This window comes from Serinus canaria, chromosome 2, assembly GCF_022539315.1.
Source record: "Serinus canaria isolate serCan28SL12 chromosome 2, serCan2020, whole genome shotgun sequence".
Lineage (NCBI taxonomy): Eukaryota > Metazoa > Chordata > Aves > Passeriformes > Fringillidae > Serinus > Serinus canaria.
In genome coordinates this window covers 43,110,340-43,134,338 of record NC_066315.1, presented here as the reverse complement: position 1 = coordinate 43,134,338, position 23,999 = coordinate 43,110,340, and the positions used below count along the sequence as shown (strand labels likewise).

General features: G+C 37.2%; 1 protein-coding gene across 3 annotated transcripts in view; it reads right to left on the bottom strand.

Annotated features, from left to right (window-relative positions):
- NEK11 (NIMA related kinase 11) overlaps window positions 1-23,970 on the bottom strand; it is an 81,996-nt gene extending 58,026 nt beyond the window's left edge. The window contains exons 1-4 of one of the 3 annotated variants that reach the window (XM_050971486.1): window positions 23,769-23,970; window positions 20,387-20,512; window positions 6,674-6,835; window positions 1,542-1,660 (exon numbers count right to left, since the gene is read on the bottom strand). In XM_050971486.1, the coding sequence (XP_050827443.1) occupies window positions 1,542-1,612 (71 nt within the window). In that variant the 5' untranslated portion in view covers window positions 1,613-1,660; window positions 6,674-6,835; window positions 20,387-20,512; window positions 23,769-23,970. Of the gene's footprint in view, window positions 1-1,541; window positions 1,661-6,673; window positions 6,840-20,386 lie in introns of all 3 variants that reach the window. The other 2 variants (XM_009086384.4, XM_050971485.1) reach the window with 2 other exon arrangements.
- Between the last annotated feature and the right edge of the window lie 29 nt (window positions 23,971-23,999).

The window sequence follows — 23,999 nt, the reverse complement described above, 5'->3', positions numbered from 1 at the left end:
TTTTCTTAGGAAAGGCATGGGGAAGGACCAACCGACAGGCTGTAAACACTTCAAGCCTCTAATTCTAGGGAAAAACTTTCTTTGCATCAGAACATAATTCAAACATATATTAGAGCTTTTTTCCATGTCAGTAGAGAAGAAATCATGCATGACTCGTCTACACAGAAACATAGGGCTGTTACTATCTTTTAGTATTTCAAATTTCTGTAGGTAGTTTTGAATTTTTTTAAGCCTGACCTTTTCCATTTAAGCTACTGTTTGACTCTATACTGATAAGAAAAAAGTTATATACATAGAGCCAAATAACACAAAATACAAATCAATATTTATAAATTAAAACTGTCAAGTTTTAATTATTCTGCACAATGCATCTTCTAAACACGTATGTTAAAGCACGGATTTTGCCAAAAGGGGAACGTTCCAGGCCACCAAAATTTTAATGAAAAGTTGATAAATTGAAGCTCAAGGGAGGAAAAAAAAAAACTATTCACACTGATAGTTTAGTTAAACTGTCAGGATTTTTATGTCCATTTCCCTCTGTCCTTTTGGCCTGAGGTGAATGCTGAAGAGCACAGCATCCCAAGAGAGTTCTCTTTGTGTCCTCCCATCACTGGCAGGACTGCATTTCATGTACGAGCCCTAGATAAATTGGCATTTAGGAACAAAAATGCTCCTGCATCTTGGACAGCAATTCACTCTGCCCTTTTCCCTCTACAGTCTGACACAGGCAAAAAACTCATTAGGCATCCATCAGTTTAGGTCAAACACATCCCACACACTTCAGTTCAATCAGGAACAGTTGCTCTTGACAACAGGTGACCTCTCTACCTACTGCTTGGTTGTACCTAAAATTCAGGCAAGCAAATTTTTCCCAATCTTTGCAAAAGATTATGCAGAAAGGGACCAGACAGGCATTGTACATGTGCAGCACACTGGCAGTAAGAGAAATCTCTCCATCACTGCAGTCATCCTGCAAGAGCTAAATGCATGGAGATGACCAGGTGGATATTCATCTATATACAATACCCCGGCTCCAACCATGTGTGATCTCCTCATATCTGGATGTATTTTTTACATTAATCTGCAGTAATTTTTTACATAAATCTTTGATGTGCTGTTGAAAGTGACATTTCTTCAAGAATGCATGTATGTAACTCCACTGATTTTACTGGGAGTCCATCAAGTCAATCTATTGGATGCTTCACATTAAATAGCTTCTTGACTCCCCTTTAAAAAGATAACTTTGTTTTAACCTTAAATCTAGTTTCTTCTAACAATATTTCTGCTGTGCTCCATTTTCCATTTGGCTCTGTAAAAAAGTGTGTCAAAATGCTGGAAGACATTTACCATTGTCCTGCTAAAAGATGTAATGCACAATGTTCCTGCAGGGTAGATAATTAATTACACTTGAGGTATCTGACATAAACTAACTTCAATGTTTGGTGAACAGAACTTTCATTTCTGTTTGAATACCTCCAACTAGTCAGTAAGTCCATTCACTCCCCTCCCAAGCTAAATGCTCTCATGTAAAATGACTGTACCTTTCATGCATATAGTTGACTCCGAGTAACAACTGTATAAACCAGTCTATTACTTGACTTTGAGTGAACATCTTCCCAGAATCTCTGTACTCTTGAATTTTAAAGTCTAGATCTCCACCCTGAAAAATATCACAACATATTTGTCCATTTAGGTAAGTTTTCAAAATGCTATCTCCTTCATCATAGTACAGGACCCCACTTCCTTAGGCCTTCAGGCATCCTATCATGTAGGTCTGTAAATACAACATATGCATGTGAATTCTGAAATCTCCCAGCACCAAAAGCATACACAAGTGAGGATCAAAATGGTATCAACCAGTCTGGCTTTGTCATTTTCTCTTAGTGTTATATAAGATCACCAAAGTTTCCAACTGTTCTTCCTTCAAGTCACCCAATTCGAGCAGGTCACCCCAAACCTTTACAGGCAACACAAAGGAACACATGCCTGTTTAGTGCAATTATCTCTGTCACCTAGTTGTCTACCTTTGGAAGGGATGGATCATGTTGTAGGAACACTGTTTCTCTGCAATGATCTACGATGAGGGCCTACATTGACTGGCTATGACACAGACACTTAGGCAGGTAAAATTAATCTGCCCCAATCAGTCTGAATAAGTTAATAAATTTGAGAAAATCATTTCCACTCCAGTCAAACATTGCACACTCAAGCAACTCTCATTTATTATGTTATAATAACCATGTCAGCATCAAAGCAACCATGTTATTCTCTTCAGAATTAAAATAGTCTGTTTAATTATGATACTTTGCCCTCTTTCAAACTTTTGCCAGGAACAAAGCAGATTTAAATTCTCAAGAATACTTAGCATATTTTATTGTGATACTTCATTAAAACAACAATTGATCTTGAATTGGAACAATAGGATACACAGCAGGGAGTGCCAATAAACCAGAAAATACATCCAGAAAAGGACTACTTGAAAACTGTAATCCAGATATTTGGAAATACCAGTTATACAACAACACAATGAAAGAGGATTTTGAGACTTCTAGGAAACCCATTCTTTTTGCTCAAAAAAATACAAGTGGCTGTCAGCTGATTTTTCATCCAAGTTATAAAATAATTTTGTCTACAAGAATGCATACACATTAATGGTAAGCAATGTTTTGAGGTAGCTAACCCCAGAGCAACGGGACTGTGACTCTGATTACATTCTAGTGACTAATTAGCTCACATCAGGACAGCTTATTAGCCATAAATAATTATTTTTACATTATATATTCTACATAAAATCAGAAGCTTTATGTGCCATATACAAGAAATTGTTTTGCATGTACAACTGCACCAGTACCATCATTTTCTATCATCATCCCTGCACTGTTGACTCTCACCATTTTATGATGTCTTCAGCATTTCTTGTTTTTCTGTTCCAAACACCACAGTGCTTCATAGTGCTGCTACAAAATAAGCAGATTCTATCCTTGCAGATCTATATATTCATGTGCTTCTGTCATGAGTTTACAGTAACTTCTATGGATTTTTGGTTCTAAGTTACAACATTCCAAAGTGAGTGTGTTAAACAAAGCAAATCTGTTTTGTCATCTATCAGAAATGTGTTCCCTAACAATGTCCTGCAATTTTTTAATTGAAATGTCTGAATCATCTCATACTCTAGGGAAGGGAATATGGGTTCAGCTCTCCATCTGCTGCCCTACTGCAGCCCAGAGAGAAGCTCTTCTGGGAACTTGGGACTCTCAGCAGCTGCTTCTCCTTTGCAACTCCAAATGTTCAGCAGCTTACCCCTGGTTGCTTTCAACAGAGAAGAGGAAGGAAAGAAAAACTCTTGCTAGGTACTCCATTGCATGGCAGCCAGATGGGCTGTGGCTGAGGCTATTCATGCACCTCAAAAGCAATGAGTCATTATTACAAAATAAACTGTTCCAGATAGAAGCCCCAAACCACCCAGAGCCCAGGACTGAGGGGGTGCTCAAACATGTGTCAGCTGCCTGCTGGCCTCAGGGGACTGTCTACTATCCAGGTGAGGACAGATGAAGTGCAGCAGGCTCCAATCACCTTTTCTCCCTGTCCCAATGTGTCCCCTCTCACAATAACACATTGCCATGAAAAACGCAAAGAAAAATAACCGCAGCGCCTACAGACTTATGGCAGTGAATATTCTGAAGCTGAGGGACAATTCCTGCAAAAGGTCTAAGGAGAACAAAAGCAGTTGAATAATGCATGTGCTCTCACATAACTGCATGGCTTTTTATCTTCAAGAAGAGAAGAGTGGTCTCAATGTCCTACAATTAATTTACCCTTGATTTTTTTTGTCTAAAAAAGGGAAAACAAAAACACATCATATAAGATTTGCTGAAGTGCTGCTGCTGGGAAACTCTGAAAAAATTTGTTAACCCAATTTTGGATTTTGGAAGGTCAATCTAACGAAGTTCATAAGGAATTCAACAATTTAACAAATTAGGTACATATGGAGTTTCCAAGCTATGTTTTCTATTTAAATATCAGAGAATCAAACACACCAGTAAATTATCTAAAACAGCTTAGCATCTAGAGCTGATAACGTGAACAGGCATTGACTGCTTTAGTTATTCCTTTTGCTCAGATTTCCTTAGCATATGTGTACTCACATCACAGCTGAGACCACAGTCAAGAGACATAAATAATTGTCTGGGGGAAAAGTACAAGAAGTTCTGCATTATAATACATTAAATTTATGCAATTTTAAAAGTACACTGCTTTGTGAAAATTGTTTATTATTGAAGACAAATTTGTACTATAAAATGAACTCCAAGGTTCATTACGGCATTTTTGTTTGAAACAAGTCTTAGCTGATAATGTTTATACTACCCATAAGATTTTGATTTGGGGAAAGTGTCTAAGAAGCTCAACAAGTAAGACCAAAACAGAACAAATATACTTTTATTATAACTCAATTCAATCAAAATTATAGAAATTATGTCAAGCTGAGCCATGGAGACCAATGTCACTGGTTTCCTTTCACAGGACAAGGTACAGCACATGGCAGCTGCACTGGAGGCTCCCTCTATGCTAGTCCTGCCAGAATGAACAAAGCACCGTGGCTAATAAGTCACGGTCCTTTGGAGAAAACAGAATAGAGCTGGGGGGGGGGGGGGGGGGGGGGGGTAGCTCCGTTTCCATGCCAACTTGATGTGTGCTCTTGGTTTTGAGCCTGCCTGAGAGTAGCAATTACTGCCAATCTGGTAATTATTCTGTGCATGAGAAACTGAACATACTAGACTTCCAAGCAAGGATCAGGTACACAACATTTTTCTCATTCTCAATTTATGGATGGTTTAAACAAGCATCTTTTAGGTCAAAACACCTAAATCCCACCACATACAAAGGCAGGTTATAGATAAGTAAATACAAAAGTATACCTTCTGGAAATACTCCCACTAAAATTGAAAAGAAACTTTCTAGCACTGTGTGCAACTTTGCTCAGTACTGAACATTCAACGAAATATATTTTAATGGCATAAATGCAATGGTATTGCAGAACCTGTCCTTTGAGGGAAGGTTAGGAAGCACATCCTATTGGGCCAGTTTTCATCCTGACCTCACCTAGCAGACTGAAAACTGCCAATGAATCGATTTTCTCTTCCTTTACCTGCCTTGCTGCAATATATTGTTTGAGGATGTGACTCCCAGATCCTAGGGTAACTCTGTAACAAAACATTTTCATGTAAGGTAGTTTATATTGCCTGCATAAAAAAACTCCCAAAGCTCCAAGGAGTGATGCTTGTGATTACTGTGCTATCATGCTCTTTCTTATTCACCTATAACTTTAGGACAAATGAACAAAAAAAAAACAAAACAAAAGAAGAGTAAAGAGCAGTGGATAGAGAAAAGACACTATAGTGCTGCTGAAATAGGTTCCTTTATTCCTACATCTTTAACTGATCTGGTATTGGGTCATTTTATATTGCTAGTAGAGAGAAAACTGTAAGTGAATGGGAATAGCTGAAGAGTTAGAATAATCCTTCAGTCCTGAGCTCTGGATTTCCTCAAAGAGCTGACAACATTCTCAAACCCCAGCTGTCAGACATTCAAGGAATGCCACAAAAAGCTTCTGCATGTGTTAAAATAGTTTGTGAACAAATACTCAGATTGTATCACAGAACTGAACATTTCAGATTTAATTTTTAAATATAGCAGCAATAAACATGCATTTGACTATCATTAAAGAAAGCTTCCAAGGAAGAAATAAAGGACAGGAATGGTACTTGTTTAATTATTCCCATGAAAGCTAAATTCTTGAAGAAGTGTGATTAGTTAAGTCAAATCTGATTTGTGTGCAGGTAACCCAGCAGTCTAAGTTCATTATCTTCCAAAGCTTTTCAGCATGTCTAGCAGAGCACAACTGAAGAGTTTGCTTCACAGTTTCATAAAAAGATCATTTTATGTATGACAGATCTTTTTCTGAAAGTGCACATTTATATTTAATACAAAGTAGGAGCTTGTTTTAGATAAACTACTAAAAAACTGGCTTAAATATGCTTAAACGCTTATTTGAAAGCTTTACAACAGATCCCAGCAAAATGTTCTTAAAACAAATGCTGCAGTCAAAAAATTAATGGTAACTATACTGAAGAAAATCCTGCTTTAGTATTTGTTGTATCCACTACACTCTGGTTTTTGACTCCCACTCTGGTTTTTCATTTTATAAAACCAATGTTGCTGCCAAACTCATCATCCATGTGATCAGGCTTAAGCTTCTTGTAATCACCTCCAAACCACTAGTGAGTTTTCCCTTCCTCATTTATACCAGATTTTATTTCGTGCCCCCACGCCCACAATCTCCTCCTTTCTCATCTCTCACACACAAGTGGTACAACCTTTCTGAGTTCTCCCACAGATCTGGCAGTGTGTCTGCATTTAAGCCTTTCTTGTAGCCCTTGTAACACCAAAAGAACTTGTACTTAAAATTACCTATTTTTTCTTCTGTGCTTTATTTGTCTATGAGTCTCATATGAGCAGGTAACATTCCTTATCTGAAAGGAACGGAACCTAACAAATAGCAGGTGATGTCATAAGCAGCAAATAAAGACTAAAATTCAAACCAAAACATTTTATTACATGGCTTCTTAGAAAATCCTATTTTAATACACACGTTTTCAAATTTCTTCAGTCTCACCTCACAATACTCAGTGATAATGCAGAAACTATCTCGCTCCACAAAGCTTGCATAAAATTTGACAATGGCTGGATGGTCTAATTTGGAGAGTAGTTGTGCTTCCAGATTTGCTTCAACTGTTTCATTAGGCTTTAGGTTTCCAACAGAGATTTCCTTTAGGACCTTTCTAGAGGGGGAAAAAAAAAAAGGAAATCTTTATATTAATAAAACCAGAAAAATAAAAAAATATGTAACATTCAAAATCCCATCAAAATTTCCTTAAATGCAAAACAGTAACACTGACAAACTACTGGAAACATGAAATGATGAGGCAAATATGTGTAAACAATAAGAATGCATTAAAAATCAAACAAATATGCAAGTCACCATATAGATTAAGCAACATATTAAAATTACTGTTTTGAAATATTTCTCCCACTAATTACCTACTGCACTGTTTTATCAGAACATGTTTTCAGTGCTATGGATTACTGCATAATAACAAACATAAACAAAAAATCAAACCTAAGTGATTTCAAACCCACTCAGAGCATATGGTCAAGATTCAAACATGAAATAAGGAGTAGCAAGAAATCACATTTGCAGCTTCTGCCCAAGTCTCTCCATGGAGGCATGAGAAAAATCACAGAGAGTAATATTTCTCTGGCTGTTTTTCTGGTGATAAACTCAGGCTTCCAATTTTTTTTTTTTTCCTAAAAATCAGCCTGTCCTTCACCTGAGCACATGAGTGAAAAATACAAATCTAGATTTGGGGCTGGAATCTAATGACACTGTTTGAATGATTTCTAATCCTTTAGTATTTAATGTTTGTTTAGGAAGACCCTAAATCCCAGGAAAAATGCTGGGAAAATATAGGGATTTTTAATATTCTCCACTCTTACTTAACACATGAATGTGCCATAGGAGAATTTGTAGTTCAGAATTAGCTCTATAAGAAGCTGGAATAGGGCAGTTTACTATTAACTTGACCAGGAAAAATAGAAGGAAAAATACAGTGGAGGACACCATAAGAATACATTTTGCCAAGATTTTCCTGATGAAATGTTAAAAAAACACAATACAACACATTCCACTTCCATTTACTTTACCAGTTAATGAAGAATAGATGATAGGTCTTTTCTGAAGGAGATATTGAAGACTATTAGAGAATATAATGTTTCTTTACTGAAACAAAGTGGTGAATTTCCCCAAACTTTTGAATACATGACAGGCAAGTTTCAGACTCAAGGGAAGCTTCCACAGCGCTTTTAGTAATTTCCCCATTCAATAGAGCATGCTTGTAAAGTTACAGTAGTTAAACATGACAGTGATAAAACTACAATAATTCATCTTATCTAAGGGGAAAAAAATAAAAGCTGTGTTTCTTCATGAGAAAACTTTTTCCAAAGTCTGAACAATCAGCTTCTGACTAGCAATGTTTGAATTTTCATATAAACTTGACTAATCCCCATCAGGAATTGTGACGAAAAAAACATGCCCTTTGATCTGTTTCCATCTTTCCATGTTCTCTGCAGACAAGCTTCACGGAACACAGACAGGCAATACCTACTGCAATCTCCTCATCTTCAGCTGACGTGGGCCTTTACCCCTTCCTTCATAAAAATCATGTCACCAAACTGACAAACAGGATGAGTCCTTGTTAAAGACCACTTAATACAAGTTTCTTGCATACTCAAGACAGCAATAAAAGCCTGATGTGTTGATGTGTACAGATCATCTTGTCATCTTAGTCACTCAGTGATCTTAAAGCTGTCATCAGCTGTCAGACAAGATGACAGGTGTTTTTCTTATTTAAATTAAATCCCAGAAGAAGAAATCAAGAAAAATATACTTCTTGTAAATAAGGTATTGGTTTTCTGCAACACAATTCTAATTCATACCCACAGCTGGAAGGCATTTGCTTCTAGAAAGAAAACTTTTGGATGCATTCAAGATTAGGCATATCTGCATGCCTCTGGTATATGTGTGTAAAGTGTCTATGTGTAGATAAGGTTTGATTTTACTGCATTAAATATGAAGAAGATAACTAGACGTCATAGTTTCTGCAAAGATTTTGATAATATTTTAGTAAATACACTTAAAAATTTAAGATATGAACTTTAAAAACTCTGCATTCATTAAGTGTTGACAAAGAAGCTGTCAGACTCAGAAGCCTCACAGAGAAAATGGAGAAGTCTCCAAATCTGAAGTGGCTCTTTTCTGTTATCTTTAGATAAAAAACAAGGAAAATAGAAGTCTGCAGCCAGAAACTTTTATAGATAAATTAACTATACTTTTTAATATATAAAACACCTAAAGAGTGCTTAAATTCACCCTACCCCATTTCAGTATTTACACAAGTAAATTCTACCTGAATGGGCAGCTAAAATGGGCACATTCTGTGCTTTATACAGCTCCTAAGATAACTCAAATTTTGCACCCCTGGTGATGTCAAATAGGCTGATAGATCCACGAATAAAAGCTTAGTAATCATGAGAAAACAAGAAAACTTTCTCAGCTAAACCATCCTGACTGCATCTCCTCTCTACCAATAAAATCCATCTCTGCATTCTGAAGGAGACAAAACTTGGTGTTTCTATGATCCAACCTGCATTTTATAGTTGGCAAATAAAGAGTGATCCATCATTGCTCATAATTCAGACATGGTACTTGTAGATTATCTGCTGAAAATGTGCTTGAATTGTGTTACTTCACTATTTTTTCTAAACTGTTTGAAGTATTTTGAACAAACCTTTTGAAGAGTGTTCCAGGAACATTTATTTTAGATTTTAGGAATAAAACACTCTCTTGTTCAGATTTATTAAGACACCATCTGGAGTATACAGAGCCGCCTGAAAGTCAAGATTTTTCACAATATCTGCCCTTATATCTTCTGCCACTTTGGTTCGAGTATTAAGCAGGATTTAAAAGGTCTAAAACTATTTGCATGAACTAAGAAATCTCAGATTTATCACATGAACAAAGAAAATAGAGATCTAGTGGCATACATAGAAAACCAGGTACAGCCACAAAAACGTGGATATCCTCCAAATACAATATTTAACTACCCATTCTGATGGAATGCTAAATGAGATCCGCTAATTTAAATTTTAATATTATTATAAATTTGACTTAGTGTGGAATACAACACATAAGCAGATCATAAAATTGTTTAGGTTGGAAATTACCTTTAAGATCATTGAGCCCAACCACAAACCTCACACTGTCAAGTCTAACACTAGACCATGTATCTAAAGACAAGATAAAATGTCAATGAACACACAACTAGAAAACATTATTACAGAAGGGTTAGCAGATATCTGAAATACAGAACATCCTCTGGATTTTACCTGTGTGGAAAAAAACTTATAATTCAATCAATAATGGAAACATACTTTAAATTTTATCTTCAACTGACCACAACTGAAAGAGCCTTGTTGTGAAAGCATTCTTATCTGAAGAGTAAAAAAATCCAACTGTCACCATGTACATCTATCCTAAAGGAAGCTGGGTCTGGTACAGGTAACAACATCCAGCCCATCAGGGTGGGAAAATAACAGGAGAGATGAGCCCGCTCCCACATCCCAAAACACAGAAAGCAACTCAGCCCTTGCAGTGTCCATGCCTTCCTTCCCTGGGAATACCTTGCTGGCTTGCACTGTCACACTTTGAAAAGCAGCCAAACACTGGATCTGAAAGCACAATAATGGGGAGCAAGTAGGGGGAAAAAAAATCAAATCTAAATCTAATCTAATAATCTAATCTCTCTAAAGAGAGAGAGACTTAAAGCAAGGGGAAAAACAAACATGAAGGTGGAACCCTCTAGGATTCAGGCACACAGTGGGAATCCCTTTTTGAGCTTTACTAGTGACTGACAATACACCACAGCAGTGTTTATCTCAGTCTATTTCCACTGATCTTTTACAACCCATCTGGTATTTGTTTACATCGGTGACATACTTTATTATTATATTATTTGGTTTACTGGATCAGATGCAATTCTTAAAAGGCAGTGTTTCTCAAAATGTACTCTGTTTATTGAGTAAACTGCAATATGAATTATTGCCTAGGTAAATTTGCTTGCTGAGAAGGAAGCAAAAGAAATATAATCAAGAATAAATAGGCCTGGTAAAATAACAGAAGAACTGTGATCTAGGAATATATGATTAAAAGCTGAAGCTTTTAAATTAAACAGCTTCATTTTACAAAGGCAATTTTTCAGTTAACTACAGTTAATTATAATTTCATTTAGGTTTTGAGTTGCCACTACAGAGAATTGTAACATAACCCATAACTGTGTGTTCTATTTCTATCTATGCTGACTTTTGCAGGACTACCAGTTCACCCTCAGTAGAAGGACCAGGTGCAATTCAGTAAAAATGCATCACCTCTTACTGGGTCTGTAACTGGATCTGAAATTGGTCACAAACAATAAAATTAAAGGAGTGCCTGCCTAATTAATGATGCCTTCTATTCTACTTATCAAATGGCAAACAGAGAAGGTACAGCTCTGCAAATGGGAACCAAAATGAAGAAGAGGTGACAACCTTCATGCAGAAAGTTTGCATTAAGCTTCCACACTATTAAAACTGTTAGGGAAATACAGTAACAAAGGCACCACATGCCTATAGACAGGGCAAAGTCACCCACCATTACTGCTACTTCTTTTCTGCAGTTGACAGCTTAGCAACAAAAATTCAAATAGTCATTCTTTACATTTTATCCATCATATTTGGAACACCGGGGTCTGCATGGTCAGATAATTTAGAGACATGCATCTATCTGTTAGAGAAAGAGGAAGCTGGTGAAACCATGAAATACAGTAAGTCAGCATACACTAATCAGTACCTAGAAGAATTCTTAGCTATAGCTAAGGAAAGAAACACGACAATTTAAGAGTGCTTGGTTTCTATAGGAAAATCAAGAGGATTACCACAATTCCAATGAAAAGCAAACAAGGGCTGTTTGGTATTCCTCTTTACATATACATAATTGCTCATTATCCAAAGCATTGCAGACCCAAATATCACTACAGAACTTCTAAAATCGAATCTTGGCTTCCCATGCCCACTGTGGATTTATTAGTCAAGCCATAACTCTTTGCAATACCAAGTATCACTGCATAGCTTCTTCAATCAAATCCTGCATTTCTTTTGTCATCCCTCTGGACATTATTGACTTCCTATTAATACCAGAAGGGTCATCAGCAACTCATTTTTTCTGTTCCCCAAAACATCCTGTTCACACTGTTCATGAATGTTCACAGACACTGAGAACTAATCCCCGAGTTAACCACTATGGATTCAATCACTATATGAGCACTGTAATATCTGCAGTTGGATTAAATATAATTTCATTTTCTGAATAAGCACTTTAGCTAATTTAACCTTGCTTTAATATCTTTGAATGGCAATGAGATTTCTTAAATTTGCAAGTGAAATGGATGATTCACTTTCCATTTCCATCAGCAAGTGACAATTACAGCATTTACAAATATTTTTCAAGATGCCAAATTTTCAAATGCTCTAACATATGCGCTAACACTGAACAGACCAACTCATGATGAAAACAGTTTATGCTTATTTGAAAATTAACAATTCCTAATTAGTATCCCAAAAAATGTAGAATATATTTTCTGGAAAGAGAATACTGCTGAAATAAGTTATCCTCAAGGAATACAATTTATATCACTTTCTTCTGCACTGAGCAAACTCATTTATACAAAGGGACATAACTTAAATTATTTTTGGTCAACCATATGTGCCAATTTTGGAAAAAAAATAGTAATTTGAAGGCAAAGCAGAGCAAATGTGTTATCTTCCACAAAACCGAACAAGTGATTAAGTGGAATTATTTATTGAGATATAAAAATGCATTTATTGTGAATAATTCTTTGGGATACCTTGGGTATCCATCTACATTGATTAAAAATTGCAGAATAAAAGTAGGCAATGATTAATAAAGGATGAGTTTTTCTCTAAAGCCTTATTTTTGAAATTAGAACATTTTCCTAGAGAGAAATAGAAAAATAAAATGTAAATACATTTATAGTCCATTCATATGTTTCAGCTCTAAATGAAATTCTAAAAGACTGTGATTAAACAGAAGAAAATTGTGCCTTAACAGAAAAATTACTAAAAATGATGATGAGATACTGACTAATACCTGCTAACGTACTTCTATTTAGCAATACTTTATGCTTACATGTTGCATTATCTCCCTCTACTGTTCATCCAACCTTTTTCCTACAGCTCAGTCTTGCTTAAGAATGCAATCAAACACCATGCTGTCGCTAACCTAAATGGGATTTTTCAGAAATACAGCAAGTACTAAATAATTGGTTTATTCTCTGTATCTTTGAAGACTTAAATCACACAACAAATCTTCTAAACCAGTATTGTGATTTCATTCCACAAACAATACACTTTACAACTAACTGCTCTCTGCTAAATAACATTTGCTTTCAAACAAGAGGAGACACCATTACAGAACTCAAGACTGAATCCAGAATTTTGTCTTCAAGCTTTTTAATATGATTAAACATCTCATAATTGCCATGTTATAACTCTTCACCTAGCAGCCTTGGGCAGAACATCTGCCAAAAAAGAATTTTTCTTCTGTAGGAATTAGTTTGAATTTTTAAATTAGGTTCAATAAGAAATTTTGAAAAAAGCTTCATATCATGATTTATATTCATCAGTTCACAGAAAACAGACTATTTTGAACAAGAGGAGTTCTGAAGGGAAACCAGATATTCTAAAAATTGCTGAAAGAATGCATTCCATAGAAATTCAACTAAAACACTTGTTAACGCAAAATTTAAGTGGTTCTCTTCTGAATTTAAATATATTTGTAAGCAGAATTATGTTCCTTTCACTATTGCAAGGATATTTATGTCAACAGTATTGTCCTCCCAGAGGAACTCATTCCCAAAAGTAATTTAAACAGTAATTGCTGCAATTTTAATGAGAAAATTCACCCTCTCTACATGTCTCTTTCCATCAGGCATCTCCTTCAAAGTTTATTTTTGATATGCATTCAAGTATCTATAGTACCAAAAAAATAAAAAGGAATGTAGAAAAAGATAAAAGCATGATAAAAAGATAAATAGCTTTACAAAAACACATTACTAAATAGTCTTCAATCAAAGGCAAAGGGAATCGAGGAATGCTGAGGAAATTAATTGCACATAACATCCATTGTTAGATAAAAATCTTTTAATACTTTTAAGTCCTTCTGAGTACAATACTCTAGTCTTAACAGTCAGTGAAAGACATACATTTCAAAACTTAGGCAACTTCCCAGCAACATTAAAAAGTTTTAGAACACTTGAAGGGCATACTGTGGATGTAAGCAAAACAATGAACTAGGAATTACAGTTACTAGTAAGTCACATAAGCACAGCAACAAAACGGAACAGAAAAAAAAATAGGGAAAAGTACAGTGACAGTCCAGCAAATCCAGAATTTATTCCACTCACTGCAGCAGTTTTAACATTACAATGTACTGAATGCAACAAAAACTGGAGGCTCATTCTGAATGGAAGAATTTCAAACCACCCTGATGCAGACTTGAGAGGAAACACCTTGCCAACAAGGGTAGCCCATAAGAAGATACAGGAGACAGGCATATTCAAATATTTCAAGCACCTACAGTATCTATGAGGCAGGTGGCCACAGCTCAACCTAAATAATAATACTGCACCTCTCCCCATTTTCTTACTAAAACTAGCTTACAAATGCATGAAAACTAGTTTCAGCAAAATGAATGAGACAGAAGAGACCTCAAGGCACTTGCTTAATTACAAAATCATTAAATTATGTCTCCACCATGCATCTCAAAGAAAGGTAATTCACCAATAATGCCTTAAGCATAGCTATCCACCCAATATTGAAAATGTTGCTTGTAAACAATTCTCAAACCAACGAACTCATCCACCAGCACTGCTCACTGCCTGCACATCAGAGCAGAATGTGGTGAGTGCTGCAGCACTGAGCTCCTGGGAGCTTGGCTCTGTGGGGGACAAGATTTATTGCAAACCCAAGCAGCATTTCCTTTAAGGCACGCTGCCTCCCACTTACATATGCTAAAGACCTAGCTAGAATCCTCCCCAGTCAAATGGTCAAGTCTCACCAAAAAGGAAAATGTAGCCTACTTACTGTTGCAGTAAGGTAGAAAAATCATAAAGGCTTCATAAAATCAAGCCTGCTCTCCTGGAATTAGTAGCTGGCCTTGTCAAAGCTAGCATTTTGCAAATTCCCATGTGAAAGCAATCCTGTTGTGAGCAATTCATTAACATAACTACTCCTGGGTAAAAAACAGCTTGCACCTGCATAAACTGGTTTTGCACTATTAGATAGAAAAATGAAAACTATCTTTCACAAACATTCCCTGCACGTATACACTGAGAATTTGAGTGACCAATCAATACAGAAAAACCAATTGTTACTAACCAATAAAAGTAATTGGCAAGAAAACTACTAACCAATTAGAGCCCCACACAGGGTCTGTAAAACTCTATAAAAAGGAGTTATGTGAATAAAGAATGGCCTTTTTCCACCATGAAGAAAATTGAGTCCTGTGTGATTTATCCCCATATTTATTCTAAGAAAGGAGTATTAAAAGGAAAGCAGTAAAAAACCCCCAAAACAAAACCCAGTAACGACACTACCAGAGCTCATAAAGGTGACTGAGCGTATGTAAAGGTTGTATCAGACAGCACTGAGGAGGATTGCACAGACACCTGTGTTACACAAGCCAAACAAAGGGTCTTGACATGTTCCAGTATGGATCTTTTGCTTCCAAAGAAGCCACAGAATGCTGGGTTTTATGCTTTTGGTTATGAGGGAACTAGAAAATTTAACACAGTAACTGCCTGGGCAAAGGACTGCAGCATGGCTGTGACTTTAAATTGCCAAATCCATCACCAGCAAGGGCAAAGTGAAATCTTACACCTTGTGCTTCAAGGCCAAGATACCCTGCAGCACCCATAGAGCCTTATGCAGCACAGGAGTGTCCTAAACTTTCTTACATTGAGCTTGAGGAGCCTACTGTGCCATGCTGGGCTGCAGGAAAAGCTGGGCACTGACAGGGATACAGGAGGTAGGGACTAAAGCACCTTCCCACATGGATTCTAGTGAGAGCTGCTTTGGGTGAGTCTGAGGTTATCAAACTTGTCTTTGAATTAGGATTGTACTGGCCTGCACTAGATCTGAAATCATTGTGGCCAGAGCTGGGACTGCCTGCTAAACTTGAAGCAAAACATTCACCGTTTCACTCCCTGGCAACCTCCATTGCAGGTGTACTCTGAACTAAAGCATGAGAACATCAGCTGCCCTTACAGAGGTTCAGCAAGGAAATTACTTGGACACTTAGCTCTAGGCCTTGACTGCTGTAACAGTGCTCACAGAATATGAAAGTCATGCTTGGCCACTCAAGTGGAAAGCTCATGAAGGCTCACTTCTCAGACTGCTCTAGATAAATCCACAAGGTCAATGCTTTTATGGTCTCTTATTTGGGCCAAGCATGACCATACCCAGTCAGAAGGCATGGCACAGCAGTTGAGCCTTATATGAAAAAGCACAGGGACATGTGACAGAACCAAGCACTTTTCACTAAGAAAAGCTTATTTAAAAATAAGCCACAATTGGGAAGGTCCAACAGCAAATGCACCTGTGATCAATTTTCAAGGAGATCGTGATTATTCTTTCACAAATCCAAAATGCCCTAATAAATTTCCGTTTTAATTTCTGGTTTTTATTACTAAATGAAGGAGAAGAATAAAGGAAAGCAGTGTAATTAGATGAATATGCACACAACAACTGGCAGAAAGTAATTGTTTCTGTTTTAATCAATTCAGCATCAAATGACCATTCCATTGGAATACCTTCAGAGAAGCAAACAGGCAGTAAACACAGAGATTTTACAACACAGCAATCTGCTGACTGTCACTTGGATATTCATAAGGAACAAATCGCTCCCACCTTTAGATTTTATATCATTTGTTATAAGAAGTCATAAATAATTGAAAGTCACATGATAAATTATTCAGCTAAGCCCACAGTTTCCAAGGAATCCTAGCATGAGTCTGGATTAAAGCTATAATGCAAGTCAGATGCAGAATTTGAGCTGACACCCCACAGTTTCCACACAGTGGAGCAGTCCAGGGAGTTAGGCACTTGTCAGCGTGTCCTTTCCACCACAGGGACACGTAAATACCTTGTGAATATTTATGAACTAGCAGTCCCTATTGCCTACTGTGTGCTTCACCTGCTTGCCCATACTTGGTTATGAATCAGTGACACTTAAGCCAGAGCTTCCCTCGGCACAATTGATTAGGACATTCATTTTCTTTAAGTGAAGGCGCTGTCCTTCAAGGCTAGTGCTGAACTTATCTCTGCTGTAAACGATTTTGTCTTTAACCATAATTACCTGTTATCATTAACAGAGAAGATATTCAGGGCGACTAGCATGGAAGTGACTGCAGGAATATTGCTTGGATGTAAAAATGCTGTAACAGTCCTGCTACTTTCTTTATATGAACCAAGTTATCTGCTTTGGGTAGGTCTAGGGCCATAATGTCCAGGAACAAATATCAAATAATCCGCAAACTAAGACATCCTGTCTAGACTGGAACTAAGAAGCTTGCTTTGTACAGCTGTGTCTCTTGTGCTTAACTGACTTCAGGGTCTGAGATATGAATTCTGATTCTAGTTTCTCCCAAAAGAAGGGGAGAAGTTGATAATCTCTCTCCTGTATAGATTGTTTAGTACATGAGAGACTTTGTTCCAAGCGAAGAACCTCCCAGGTTCTGACCTCTCTCTCTGTGAGGGCATTCTTTTTGTTCTCTACTCTGCTGCTTTCACATAAATTGCAGGGACTTCTACCTGAGATATTTAACTCTCTGTCATACTCAGTGAGAATCATACAACAGGATCAAAAGTTCTTCCACCAGAAAATAAAATTTACAAAAAAACCAAAAAACCAAAGAAAAAACTAAAAAAAAACCCAACCAACCAAACAAACAAACCCAGGCAGGAAGTTAAAGTAACAGGCAAGGAATGTGTCATACAATGCAACACTGAAGAGGGACTTATAGTAAGGGATCTGCATATGCTACTATACTTGTGGTACTTCATAACCCTATTGTTTATAGATTAGGCAAATCAACCATATCATACTGATCTAGTATGGTCTGAGAAAGCTAACAACCCTGATCCCATCCATACAAAGAACTGGAGAGAAGCATGAAGCTGGCATGTACTTCTTAGAAAGGCACTGCTGGCCTGAGCAGCCCTGAAAATCTTATGTGAAATAAATCTGTTTGTTTGAGGTATGCCCCAAATAATCAACTCTCTCTCCTTCCCAGCTGAAGCAACTCCGTGCATAACACTTCACTCTCTACAGGTACAATCCCTGAGAGGTAACAAAATAGAAGGCACAACCTAAAACTGTTTCTAGAATCATGCAGAAGCTTTGCTGAGCATACCTGAAATTACACAATAACCACCGTTAGTCTCTGCATTAACTCATTCTGTAGACATTGACTAATGGAAAATTGAGAAAGATATCCCAGAACAGCTCCTGTATTAATATGTCACTTTTATTCAGAGTTAGTATTCCTATGATTTATTCCTATGTTTTTTCATAGTGCTTTAGACTATTGTAGTTTTTAGGAAATTATCTGTGGCTGAGTTTACACTGCACATAACATTTGTCTCAGCACATTCTGGATCATCTCTGAAACAAAAAAAAAAAAAAGAATTCTAATTCTGAAGAGCTCACAGTTGTGTTGTTTGTGGGTTTATTTCTGTCAAAGTGCCTTCAGAGCTGTATTAAGATCATTCTTTTTAACCACGTAAATTTTCATTCAAAAATACTTATATCTTAAGTAGCAATCAGTTCAGCTCCATATGAGATTATCTGAAAGCAGTATTGAGAATGTGACTTCTAGCATATTTTACCACCTTAAGAAACCAACATTTCTAAACCCTACACTCTATATCATTATAAATACAATGATAAATAACCTGTGTTCTTATGCTCAGCTGGCACAGTATTTTTGTCATCCACTAGCATATAAGTGGCAGAAATTTGGGGGGATCACCTCGTCGATTCACGATTGAGGCGAAGAAGGAATGAACTGTGATAGGCGAGCACCCTCTCGTGGTGGAAGCCTTAAACACAGCATTGCACATCTCAGCACCTGGGCTAGTTAAACGCTGGTGTATTTCTACTGTACTGTGGTCACAAAAAGAGACTTAATAAAAAAATTAAAACTAAAAACAAAAGTATGTCATTTGATGTTCAGTCTTTGTCCTGAAGATAGCAGAGGACACACTCAGGCTCAGCCCTAACAAAACGCAGGCATGAAATGCTGCAGCAGGGAATGTTTGTTCAAGGCAGTCACTCAAAATTCTTAAGGAAAAAAAATAACAATGACCACTTAAGAGTTCCTTGTTTTTGAGGTATGGCAGGTTGTGCTATAGCAGCAAATGTGTGAGACACACACTTCACTACACTGTTAATATTCTAAGAATTAGTTTAGTAACAGCTGAATTCTAAAGCATCCCAGAAGCTCAGTTAGTTCCTGTCACCCCATGTCTTTTAACACAAAAATAAAATGAAAAATACTATTTATTTGATTTAATGAAATATTTAATTAAAGAACATTTTTTTGAGAAAAGTGTAGTTAAGGCTATAAGAGAGTCAAAACTGTTTAAGTTACGTGAAAAAAGCTAAGAGCTTAGAGGACACTAACCCTAACCAAGGACCTGAGAAGTTGCAAATTGATGTAAAAGGAAAACAACTGACAGAATTATGTCTTGGTTACACTCTTATTAAAGCAATATTACCAATAATGTGTAGCCATAAGTAGCAAAAGTGAGGCACAAATGAATAAGAAAAAGCCCTTTAATCATATAAGTGCTCAGTAATGTGTCCATCAATAAGGAGCAATAGACTGCCCCTTTTTAAAGGAATTATGTATTTCTGGCTGAGGACCAACTTGATTAGATTCTTCTGACTTCAGACAAAGAGCATTACAAATATTTTTTGATAAAACAAAAATATTTATAGTTAAATTTCACTCGGTGTAAGTATCAAGGTAGACACACAGTTCTAAACAACAGGAAGTCCAGCCACAAACCCAACACCAAACCCACACACAGGAATGTCAACACTCTGAAAATGTACTCTTGTCATTGTGGCTTCAGGATCCCAAAGGGTTTATCAATAAAACTGATGAGACTTCTTCAAATTCAGACAAGCTAAAAAAAAAAAAAAAAAACCAAAAAAAAAAACAAACACAAGATTTGCTGGCAATTAAAAAAAAAAATCAAACCTTCTACCAGTTAGGTATACAGCAAATAGAAAGGTGTTTACTGGAATTTCTGTAACTCTTCAGGATGCATTCAGACAACTCAGATATAAAATTAGGTCATCAATAATACATAATACATAATTAGGTCATAACACTACTACATCAGTAGTTTTTTTCAAGATCCCTCCAATAATCGGAGTCTTTACAGTAACACAGAATCAATTCCTGAAAGCATCCAATTAAGTGTATTCAAAAAAATCTGCTTCTACCTTACATCCTCACTAAAGTTAGACAGTTAAGGTTGCAACAGAACACCAAACTGAGAGGTGAGACATAAATTCAAAGAAAATATCTACAATCCAAGAAATATGTTCCAAACATTTTTATTTAAAGCATGTGAAGGGTTTACTTACAATTTTTCTCCTTGTTTTGCTTTTCTGTCATTAACCAAATACACACTTCCAAAGCTTCCATTGCCAAGTTTCCTCTGAATAGTGTATCTTCTTGCAATCACAGCATCCGAGCAAGCAGAATTAAATCTGGCAGCAGGGACATGCTTAACAGTTTCTTGAAATTTCAGCATTTCTCTGTGCAACAAAAGCTACACAAATGTCTCAAGGATGTAGCTTTCAAATCCTTTTATTCTTCCATGGATGTTCACAGAAATCACTTGAAACAGAAAAATACTGATTTGTCACTGTGTTATTCTTATTAAACTTCTCATTTAATTCTGTGGCAGTGTTTACAGTACCCAGCTTGCAGCAAACACAAATTAAGTGGAATCATTAGGTGCTAAACTGCAAGCAGCAGACTTGATAAACAAACTCCAGATAATGTAGATGTGACATAGTCAGTCCTCCTAAATGAACATTAAGTTAATTCACTGAAGAGTTCTCCTAGATATGGCACTCTTCCTCACCACCTGTCTTTATACCACCACATTACCTGACACCAAAAATATCTGCATTTCAGGATGCTAATTTCAAAATTTTTGTACATATTGAAGCATAACCTCCACTCTTAATTTGAGTTCTCTCCCATCTATGTTTTCTCTGCTCTTTCATTTACCCCTCAGATTTCACCATCTGTTCCTGTGCTGACCTCACAGCTTCACCATGACTCACTACTAGTATCTTCTGTAAATCAGTTTCACAGAAAATCTGCAAGACTTCCAATAAAACCCAACTCTGCCTAAAGTTCATCTCTCCTACACTGAGCCCTTTCATGACTCCCACTTCCAACCTTTGTTTATGAACCACAGCTTTGGTTGGAATTCTTGTCTAACTGAGGTCCTAATTCTGAAAATATAAGGACTGCAAAGGCCAAGCTCTGGCATTTCTATGGTTTTCAACAGCTCAACATGAGCTTAGAGTAATTTTGTTTACTCAGCCTTCCTCATTCCAAACGAAAAAGGGGAGGTGCTTCACTGCACATAACAAAACAATATTGTTTTCATTACTTTGTCTTTATATAATGCTACGTGCATTGTTTTGCTGGAAGATTTTTTGGAGCAAGTAAAGGTCTTGCAAGATCAGGGCTGTTATTGTTACCATCCATCAGCACTGGAGAGCAGCAGGCCCACACTGGCCTTGTTCACCATATCATTTCAAGGCCAAGGCAAGCACATAAACAGGATTTTCCTTGTTGTTGTGGTGGTTTTGGAAGAGCAAAGACAAACTGCCTAATTTTAAAAGCTGTACAACTTTAGGTTACAAGTCACTGGCTTCTCTGCTAAATGAAGGCAGAGCCTAAATTAAGACAACAGATTTGTATCTTGCAACAACAAACCCCTCCTGTGTGTGTGTGTGTCTGTGTGTGTGTGTAGGCACAAGAACCTCTTTTCATACCCATCTGCTGAGCTGCTGTCACACTGTACCAAAAAGCCTGACATTGCACTGTCACCATGTTATGAAACAAAGACTTTAATTACCACAGGACATCTTAATAATACAAATCTTGCATGTTTTCTAATCTACACCACTCCTAACACTGTTTCTTTATTCTCTTTCAGCAACACTGACAAAAATTTTGAAATGCCAATGCTAAAGAAAGAATGTCAGCTAGAAAATTATTTCTCTGTATCTCCAGATCTGTTTGAAGGAGCCCAAATGAATCATGTTGAGGTGTAGAGGAGGGGAAGCCAGAAAGATGAACTCCATAAAATATTATATTGCCAATTCTAGAAAGTTTATGCAATTTTCATTTACTGTTATATTCCCATAATTGCTGTGTTGTGCATGCCTTCATAAATTCCTTTAGAAATAAGTGCACTCAGAAAAACTGCTGAGCTACCTATACTTTTTTTTTTCTTTCTGAAGTCACTTACCACAGCTCACTTTCAAATTTTCTACTTTCTTGGGCCTAGGAATGTATAACAATCCTTTACACCATGAAACCATGCTTAAGATCAAGTAGCTCACTGAGTTTAACTCCTGTGCTTTATTTCCAATAATGCCTCCCACCTTTAACTCTCAATCCTTCAAGTTCCCTCCCTATATAATAATAGCAATAACTATCATGTAACTTCGTGAAATGCTTTAGTGTCTACTGCTGAAGAGTGTTATGAGGCTGGGGCCAGTGATTGCCATTGTGGCATCACAGGTGCATTTCAATGGCACAGAAGAGGTGGATTGCTGAGCACTGCCTCTGAAAGAAATGCCTTTTAGGAGCCAACAGACCTTAAAGATTAACTCAGCCATAAGACTGATGGATTCTTCAAGAAGTATATGAACCACAGCCTCTCCTACCTCACTCAAACCTTTAGCCCACCCTTCCTTGTGCTCCTTTTCTACCAGTGTCCACCTCCAACTGAGCAGATGTTTCCCAAGCAGCAACATCAATTGCTTCATTAAAGTTCAGAACCACTAGAGACAGCACAAAGCAATCAAGTCTCCAGCTCTCTTTTCCTAAAAAAAAAAAAATCTCAGTATACCCTATCCAGTACCTTTGGTAAGGAGTTTCCTTTGTCCCATCCCAGAGCCAGGGAGCCTGCTGGTGCCAACCAAACTAATGCAGTTACATTGCCTGGATCACTATTTTTTAATATTTTCTTCCCTGGCTAGAGTTAAATCTTCATTTTTGTGCTGCAGACTAAAGGAAAGTTGCTGCTTAGGGTTTCATAGCCCCACATACACATGCTGACTGCAAACCATCTCATCTTCTTCCCTGACCTTTCTTAGTTTCTGTAAGAAAGATTAACCTTCAGGTTTCTTTAGTAACTGCTAAGATACTCTGACATTTTCTGCTTTCAAGATAATTCCCACTTTGCCAGTCAAGGCCATTTTCCAATTTTATCAGGTTTTCTTTTTATTCCTTAAGACCCATTGTGTTACATTAACATTTGCCACCCTCCAACCCTTGCAGCACAAATTCTAAAGTCTTTAGCTCATAATATCTTCAGTATTTACCACCTTGTTTTTTTTTTCCTGCTGATGAGTTCACCGGCCTGCTCCTTTAAATGTGTTGAAAATTCTTTAAAAAAAAAAGATATTTTCCTTGTTTTTTTCCTTAATGGAAAACAAAATTATAAAATTAACTTTTTAACACTGGTCCATTCTTCTTTTCTGGAACATCTTTATAAACACTTCCCTAAGGCTAAAGTGACATCACCTCACTTATCTCAGTTTTTTACTGTTGCTAGAGAAATGATAACTACATTTTATTATTAGTGCTGGTAGCAAAGGAGTCTGAGGATGACAGTAAAAGGGGGACAAATTTAGCTGTCAAATTTAGCATCTCCCTGGCGCACATTTGGGAAGCCGAGATCCCCTAGCACAACCTCAGCGATGTTATTACCTTGTTTCAAGATTGTGTAAGACTCAAAACACCGGGTGGCACCCACATTCCCACAACGCAAGGGGTGAGGGCGGCGTCCCCGGTCCTCACGCCTCCGAGACGAGCGGCACTCCCCGGGAGCCGGCGGTGCCTCACGTCCCCGCCGCTCCAGCGCCCGTCCCGACGGCGGGGCTGCGGTGCCTGAAGGCGCCCCGTGTTCCCTGGGGCTGGCCTATGGCCGGCAGGGCGGGA